Raw genomic sequence first — 8,196 nt, 5'->3', positions numbered from 1 at the left:
GTCTCATGCAGGGGAAGGCAGTGCTTAGCCTTATGAAATTGAGGAGGCAGGGATTGGCCTCATGCAAAATAGAGACAATGCTTAGTCTCATGCAGGGGAAGGCAGTGCGTAGCCTTATGCAATTAAAGAGGCGGGGCTTAGCGTCATGCAAGGTGGAGACAATGCTTAGTCTCATGCAGGGGAAGGCAGTGCTTAGCCTTATGCAATTGAGGAGGCAGGGCTTAGCCTCATGCAAAATAGAGACAATGCTTAGTCTTATACAGGGGAAGGCAGTACGTAGCCTTATGCAATTAAGGAGGCGGGGCTTAGCCTCATGCAAGATGGAGACAATGCTTAGTCTCATGCAATGAATAGATAATAAGTAGTAGCAGAGTACTTAGCTGGAGATGTGTTTGCGCTTGGCAGCTTTGTCGTTATGAAGATAGTGATTCTGAGGTGTGCCCGAATTTGAGAATATTTCTTGTTCCTGCATCCAAAGGACAATCGTGTGTTTTATGGGGGAAGGTTGGTTCTGCCTCCGCCTGCCTGCTTTGCTTTGCTCTGTATCGAAGTCCTGCTTGAGTTACCACGGGTAGCATCTGGCTGTTTCATAAAAATGAAGTTTTCGAAAACGTGCATGCATATGATGAATGTAGTTATTTAAAATACATTAGTATGCAATATCGGATAAATTAGATGAATCAATGACTGTGATACTTTAGAGACATTGCGACTTCGTTACAATTTTGAGGGTCCTCCTCAAAATTCTGCCCCAGTTTACTTAGGCGATTCTTTGACCGTTCTGCATATGATGACGTTGGCTGGACTTGCTCCGGAACTTTGAGGGTCCTCCTCAAAGTTCTACCCCAATTTTTGGTTGTGGGAGAAATGAAAATTTTATTGAATTGTTTACCGAACCCGCAGGGCTGCCTACGTATCCCCTCTTAAATAGGAATCAGATCGAGCGTAGTTCAATTACATCAGATAAAGAAATGCGAACATTCTAAATATAATATCTTTTGACTGCATCTGAATTGATAGGCTTTGGCCAAACCTTTTCGTCCATTTCTGCGAGTATGAGGGCTCTTCTTATTAGTACTCTGTGAACCATGTAGGGCCCTTGCCAATTGGGCAAAAATTTCCCTTTGGCTTCATCTTGATGCGGGAAGATCTGCTTCAATACCAGCTGCCTCGGTGCGAACTGTCTAGGTTTGACCCTTTTGTTGAAAGCTCTGTACATCCTATTTTGATAGAGTTAACCATGACACACTGCATTCATTCTTTTCCCGTCAATGAGAGCTAATTGTTCATAGCGGTTTCTTATCCATTCTGCATCACTGAGTTCAACTTCTTGTATAATTCTTAAAGAAAGAATTTCAACCTCGGCAAGAATGACAGCTTCGATACGGTAGACCAGCAAATAGGGAGTTGCCCCGGTTGATGTGCGGACTGTGGTACGGTACACCAATAAGGCAAATGGTAACTTCTCGTGCCATTGCTTGTGGTTGTCTACCATCTTCCTCAGTATTTTCTTGATATTCTTATCTGCGGCCTCTACGACTCCATTCATTTGAGGCCTGTATGCTGTGGAATTCTTGTGCTTGATTTTGAAGGTCTCGCACATAGCTTTCATTAGGTCACTGTTGAGATTGGCGGTGTTATCGGTGATGATGGACTCTGGAACCCCGAATCGGCAAACAATACGATCTCTAACAAAATCTGTGACAACTTTCTTAGTTACACCTTTGTAGGATGCAACTTCGACCCATTTTGTGAAGTAGTCTATGGCCACAAAAATTAACATGTGCCCGTTTGAAGGGACGGGCTCGATTGGTCCAATGAGTTCCATTCCCCAAGCGGCAAAAGGCCAAGGTGCACTCATTGCATTGAGTTCATTTGGTGGCACCCATATCATATCTGCGTGTATTTGGCACTGATGACATTTCTGGACATACCTGATGCAGTCTGTTTCCATAGTCATCCAAAAATAACCTGCCTCCAGTATCTTCTTGGCTAAAACAAAACCATTCATGTGTGGTCCGCAAGTTCCAGAGTGTATCTCTTCGAGCAGTTTGGAAGCTTCTTTGGTGTCAACACACCGTAATAACCCTAGGTCTGGAGTCCTTCTGTACAGAATTCCTCCACTTTAGAAGAAATGGTTGGACAATCTTCGGAGCGTACGTTTTTTAGTATGATTTGCATGCTCCGGGTACTCTCCTTTTGCCAAGTACTCCTTGATATCATGGAACCATGGATTCATGTCTGCTTCTTCTTCAACATGAGTGCAGTAAGCTGGCTGATTATGAATCCTTGCTAGAATGAGGTCGATGAAATTCTTGTCCGGATGATGTATCATGGAGGACAAAGTGTCCAATGCGTCTGCGAACTCATTCTGGATTCTCGGGACATGTCTAAACTTTATCTTCGTGAACCTCTTCATCATCTCTTGTATATGATATAGATATGGTAATATCTTGGTATTCTTTGTAGCCCATTCTCCCTGCACCTGATGTACCAGAAGATCTTAATCACCAATTACCAGTAATTCCTAGATATTCATGTCAACGACCAAATTGAGCCCCAATATGCAAGCCTCATATTCTGCCATATTATTGGTGCACGAAAATCTGAGTTTCACGGATACCGAATAATGTTGACCTGTTTCTGACACCAAAAAGGCTCCAATACCCACTCCTTTGAAGTTTGCGGCTCCATCAAAAAACATTCTCCATCCGTCGTAAGGTTCGGCGATATCTTCCCCTATAAATGATACTTCTTCATCGGGAAAATACGTTTTTAGTGGTTCGTATTCTCCTTCTACAGGATTTTCTGCAAGATGATCTGCTAATGCATGTCCCTTAACCACCTTCTGAGTCACATAGGCGATGTCAAATTCACTCAACAATATCTGCCATTTTGCCAGCTTCCCTGTAGGGATGGGTTTCTCGAAGATGTACTTCAGAGGATCCATCCTTGATATGAGATATGTGGTATAGGCACAAAAGTAGTGCCTCAGTTTCTGGGCTATCTGGGTCAAAGCACAGCAGGTGCATTCCAGCAAAGAATATCGTGCTTCGTAGGGTGTGAACTTCTTACTCAGATAGTATATGGCTTGTTCTTTCCTTCCCGTCTCATCGTGTTTTCCCAAGAGACAACTGAAAGCCCCATCTAATACAGAGAGATAGAGTAGCAGTGGTCTACCAGGTTCTGGCGGGACCAGGACTGGCGGTGTGGACAAATATTCTTTGATTTTGTCAAAAGCTTTCTGGCAGTCTTTAGTCCAACTGGTTGCGGCATCCCTCTTTAACATTTTAAAAATCGGCTCACAGATCACGGTTGATTGTGCTATGAAGAGGCTGATGTAATTAAGACGTCCCAAGAAGCTCATCACGTCTTTCTTGTTCTTTAGAGGTGGCAAATCCTAGATAGCCTTGACCTCTGATGGGTCTAGCTCAATTCCTCGATGGCTGACAATGAATCCTAACAACTTTCCTGCGGGGACCCCGAAGGCACATTTTGCGGGATTCAATTTCAAATTGTACCTCCGAAGCCGATCAAAGAATTTCCTCAAGTCTGCTATATGATCTGTATTCTTCTTGGATTTGATGATGACGTCATCCATATACCTCTATATCCTTATGCATCATGTCATGGAAAATAATTGTCATGGCCTTCATATAAGTGGCCCCAGCATTCTTCAGACCAAACGACATCATTTTATAGCAGTACACCCCCCACAGTGTAATAAAAGTTGTCTTTTCGGCATCCTCTTCATCCATCCAGATCTGATGATATCCCGCGAAGCAATCTACAAAGGATTGGAGTTCATGCTTGGCGCAGTTGTCGATCAATATGTATATGTTGGGTAATGGGAGATCATCTTTAGGACTTGCTCTGTTTAGGTCCCGATAATCGACGCATACTCTGACTTTCCCATCCTTCTTCGGAACTGGCACGATGTTAGCTAACTAAGTTGGATATTCAATCGCTTTGAGAACCTTAGCTTTGATCTGCTTAGTAACTTCTTCTTTGATTTTTAGACTCATATCTGGCTTGAACTTTCTGAGCTTCTGCTTTACTGGCGGACACATTGGGTTGGTGGATAGTTTATGATCCACTATGGGCGTGCTCAAACCAGTCATATCATCGTAAGACCATGCGAAAATGTCTTCATATTCTTTCACGAAATGGGTGTATTCTTCTTTCTCTGATGGTGATAGGTGAATGCTTATGCGAGTTTCCTTGACTGTTTCGGAATCTCCCAAGTTGACTATCTCAGTTTCGTCCAGGTTGGATTTAGGCTTGTTCTCAAAATCTTCAACTTCTCTAAAAATTTTCTCAGGTATTATATCCTCTTCTTCTGTTTCTTTCGAGTCACTATCCTTATGTTGCGTTGTCTCATTACGTGTCACAGTCGTTGGTTCATCATGATAAGAAATATTAATGCTGTAGAGAGAAAAATGTAGAGAATAGTAATAAATAATAAAATAGCAAACCATTGATAATTATCAAGATGTCAAACAAAAGCGATTTTTAATGATTCAAACAAATGTTTCAAAACAAAATACTGAAAATGGTTTTAAAAATGCTCATAAGAATTGTTTTCAAAATAAATGACACTAGCAGCCAGGCTACCCCGGAACTCGGCGGGCCCTTGATGGTGTGGCCGTCCAGTTCCTGAGAACAGCTCCCTTCTCCACTGTCTAGATGACGAGGCCTTCCTCCTCCTCCTCCTCCTCCTCCTCCTCAACTAATACACTGCAGTCCATGTCTTCATCTTCCAAGAATAGATTCCTTAAACTAGCTTCGGATCCCCACATCATATCAGCCTGATGGAAGGATTGGTTCAAATGTAGTATCGGTTGCTCGAGAGGGTGATAGGGACCGCGCCATGGTGGTGACCAATTTTGATACTCATGCCAAGAGTATTGATATCCCAGTCCAAAGGTTGTACTGTGATGCTTTAACTGTATTGGTTTGGCAATACCCTTGAGATTCTTTCCGAGCCCTTTACCAGGTTCATATCCTGCCCATGCTAATATGCTCTCTATTTTGCTACTCCACCATTTGTCCTTCTCAATTGCATTAACACGCTCAATGTGATGGTAAGTCTCTCCACCCAACTTCCTTCTATTCTCCATAACCATAAACGTCTGGTTGGTATAAATAGGGTTACTTCCATCCCCATGAATGATCACCTCCTAATGATTTCATTCAAACTACACGGCCTGATGCAGAGTAGATGCTACAGCCCCAGTGGCATGTATCCAAGGTCATCCCAATAGCAGATTGTATGAGGCGGATATGTCGAGCACTTGGAATTCAATATCAAACCAAGTTGGACCCATTTGTAAGCAGAGGTTGGTTTCTCCGATTGTGGCCCTTTGAGACCTATCGAACGCTTTTACGTTCATAGTTCCTGCTCGTATATCATGCAAACCTTTACCTAACCTCTTCAAAGTAGTCAACGGGCAGATGTTGAGACTTGAACCCCCATCTATCAAGACCCTGGCAATGAATTTGTCTTCGTATCGTACTATGATATGCAATGCCCTGTTATGGCTCAACCCTTCTGGTGGCAATTCATCTTTGTGGAAAGTGATCTTATGGCTTTCCAATACTTGTCCTACCATGTTGGCCATCTCTCCACTAGTAATGTTGTTGGGTACATAAGCCTCATTCAGTACTTTCATCAACGCGTTCTTATGTGCCTCAGAATTCTGCAGTAGTGATAGAATGGATATCTGAGCAGTGGTTTTGTTCAAATGATCAACCACAGAATACTCCCTTGCTTGCACCTTTCTCCAAAGATCATCCGGGCCGGTTTTAATGATAGGCTGCCTAGAAGAGGCTTCTTTACTTGTTCCCTCCAAATGCTCGGGCGCATAAACCTTACCAGTTCTGGTCATACCTTGTGTTGCACTAGTTTCTTCTATTTTCCCCTTTCCTTTCCTTCTCGCTTCTGCGGTATAGTCCCAGGGCACAACATTGAAATTAAAGGATGGTGTGGGTGCTACCGTTACGGTGAATGGTGTGGTTACTTCTACTTCGAACGGAGTTGGCGTGGTTGAGGGCATTGTTATTTCAACCTCGAACGAAGTCGGTGCGGCTACCTCAACTTCAATCTGTGACTATATCTATACCACAATAGGCGTGAGAGTGACTGGAGGCATTTTAGGATCATCCTCTTCTCTAATGAGCCCAATTGACCCCTCCGGGTCTCATTCTTCATCAGTTTCTATCACATTTACCCCCTCGCCCCTGTGATCTGGGAGGGGATTGTTGCAGACGTTAGGTGCAGTCTCCTTTGCCTATATAACTTTGGTATCAATCAATGTCTGGATCTTATCATTCAGAGTGTGGCATACATCAATAGTGTGACCCTTCATGCCCGAATAGTAGGCACATGTCTTATTCAGATTGACCCATTGAGAGGAATTTTCCATGGCGACATCGGGAATGGGAGTGACATAACAGGCAGCTTTCAATCTCTTATACAACTAGTCAATAGGTTCGGCAATATGAGTGTATTGTCTGGGCGGCCTACGGTCAAAATTTGGCTTGGGTTTTTGGTAGTTTTGGCGGGCTGGTGGTGAGTGGTAATATGCTGGCTGAGTGTTGTAAGTGTGGTAGGCAGTAGCGGGTTATTGATATCTAGGAGGTGAAGGCTGAAATGTGGGTGGAGGTATTTGGTATGTGAGAGGAGACTTCGGACCTTGGGCTACCATCACAGTCCCTACTTCCTTCTTTTTAGATATACCCCCCGATTGCAAGGCTTTGTTCGTAGCTTGGAGTGCCTCAAAATTTGTTATCATCCCGCTTTTGATTCCCTCTTCTATTCTCTCTCCCAATTTGATGATGTCGGAGAATTTATGATTTTCAATAACCATCAACCTCTCATAATATTGCAGATCCTGTGCCCAAACAAAGAATTTGTTCATTTGTTCTTCTTCCAATGCTGGCCTTACTTTTGCAGCCTCTAATCTCCACCGAGTAGCATACTCGCAAAATATTTCTGTCGGCTTTTTCTTAAGATTCTGGATATAGAATACGTATGGTGCATTCTCTGTGTTGAATCTAAACCGATCCATAAAATCTGGCATCATGCTTACCCAATTAATCCACTTCTTTGGATTTTGACTGATGTACCAAGATAGGGCATCTCCAATGAGACTCCTCATGAACAGCTTCATGCGGATTCTTTCATCTTTACCAACCCCTACGAGCTTGTCGCAATACGTCCTTAGATATACCTTTGGATCACCTATCCCCTCGAACATTTCGAACTTAGGAGGTTTGTAACCCTCTGGCAGTTCTATGTCCGGTTGAATACATAAATCCTCATAGTTCAAACCTTTGATGCCTTTACCACCTTCAACACCTTGGACTCGACTTGTAAGCTTCTTAAGTTCTTCCGCCATGTTCTTGATGAGCAGGTCCTTCTTGGCGGATTACGGTGTATACGGGGTTTGTTGTGAAGTGTGGGGTAAGGTTTTCACGTATATGGGGTTACTTTGGTGGACTCTAGGGATTTGGGTGTAGTGGTGATCATTGGTTGAGTTTGGGGGATCAGGAGTAGGTTGTGGTGTATTTTGAGGAGTGTGGTAGCTGGTAGTTTGTGGGTACTAGGTCGGATGATGATGATGTTGTGGAGGAGTTGGTACCGGTGGAGGATTAGGATTTTGGGGAGGCGTGGCGTATTGATGAGGTGTAAGAGGATTTTACGGGTGCTGGTTTTGTATGTTTTGAGGAGGTGTTGGGTTTTGGACATTTTGCTGGTTGATGTCGGGAACATTCAGGGTAAGGGAAAGGTTTACCAAGTTACGGACCTGCTCAAGTTCCCCTTGTAACTCCATTATCTTTTGCTCTAACCGTAAAACCAAGTCATTCTGCGCTAGAGTACTTCGACCATCTGAAGTTTTGACATTCTCGGCATGCGCAGCGTTGTCTTTCCTGATACCACCCATATCGCCCATCTTAGCTTTTCGTTTGTTCTTAGGATCACTTGGAGGAGGAGGAGGTGGAGGAACTCTAGATCTGGTATGATATGCTGATGATGCCAGCATGCAAGAACCAACCTTAGGGGATGGGAATAAACAAAGAAAAGAAGAAAAACAAAAGGTAAACAAGTCAAGAAGGGGTATTAAAAGGATATTTACGATATTTAAACATGTATTGCAGAATTATTAATTCGCGTCCTAATTTGGGGACCTCATC

General features: G+C 43.3%; 2 protein-coding genes across 2 annotated transcripts; both read right to left on the bottom strand.

Annotated features, from left to right (window-relative positions):
• Nucleotides 1–1,234: 1,234 nt before the first annotated feature.
• Nucleotides 1,235–1,612, bottom strand: LOC138906623 (uncharacterized). The gene has a single exon (XM_070195865.1). It carries the CDS (start codon nucleotides 1,610–1,612, stop codon nucleotides 1,235–1,237), a length of 378 nt encoding a protein of 125 aa, XP_070051966.1.
• A 5,011-nt stretch (nucleotides 1,613–6,623) lies between these two features.
• On the bottom strand, nucleotides 6,624–7,400 carry LOC138906621 (uncharacterized). Its single transcript, XM_070195862.1, has one exon. The coding sequence runs from the start codon at nucleotides 7,398–7,400 to the stop codon at nucleotides 6,624–6,626; it is 777 nt and encodes a 258-aa protein (XP_070051963.1).
• Between the last annotated feature and the right edge of the window lie 796 nt (nucleotides 7,401–8,196).

The sequence above is a fragment of the Nicotiana tomentosiformis genome, chromosome 1 (genome assembly GCF_000390325.3).
Source record: "Nicotiana tomentosiformis chromosome 1, ASM39032v3, whole genome shotgun sequence".
NCBI lineage: Eukaryota > Viridiplantae > Streptophyta > Magnoliopsida > Solanales > Solanaceae > Nicotiana > Nicotiana tomentosiformis.
The sequence above is the reverse complement of the archived record's forward strand: the minus strand, read 5'-3'. Positions and strand labels throughout refer to the sequence as shown.

What these genes read in the sequence shown, in the direction of transcription:
- LOC138906623 (XM_070195865.1), bottom strand. Translation starts at nt 1,612, where the DNA reads ATGAAAGCTATGTGCGAGACCTTCAAAATCAAGCACAAGAATTCCACA.
- LOC138906621 (XM_070195862.1), bottom strand. Translation starts at nt 7,400, where the DNA reads ATGGCGGAAGAACTTAAGAAGCTTACAAGTCGAGTCCAAGGTGTTGAA.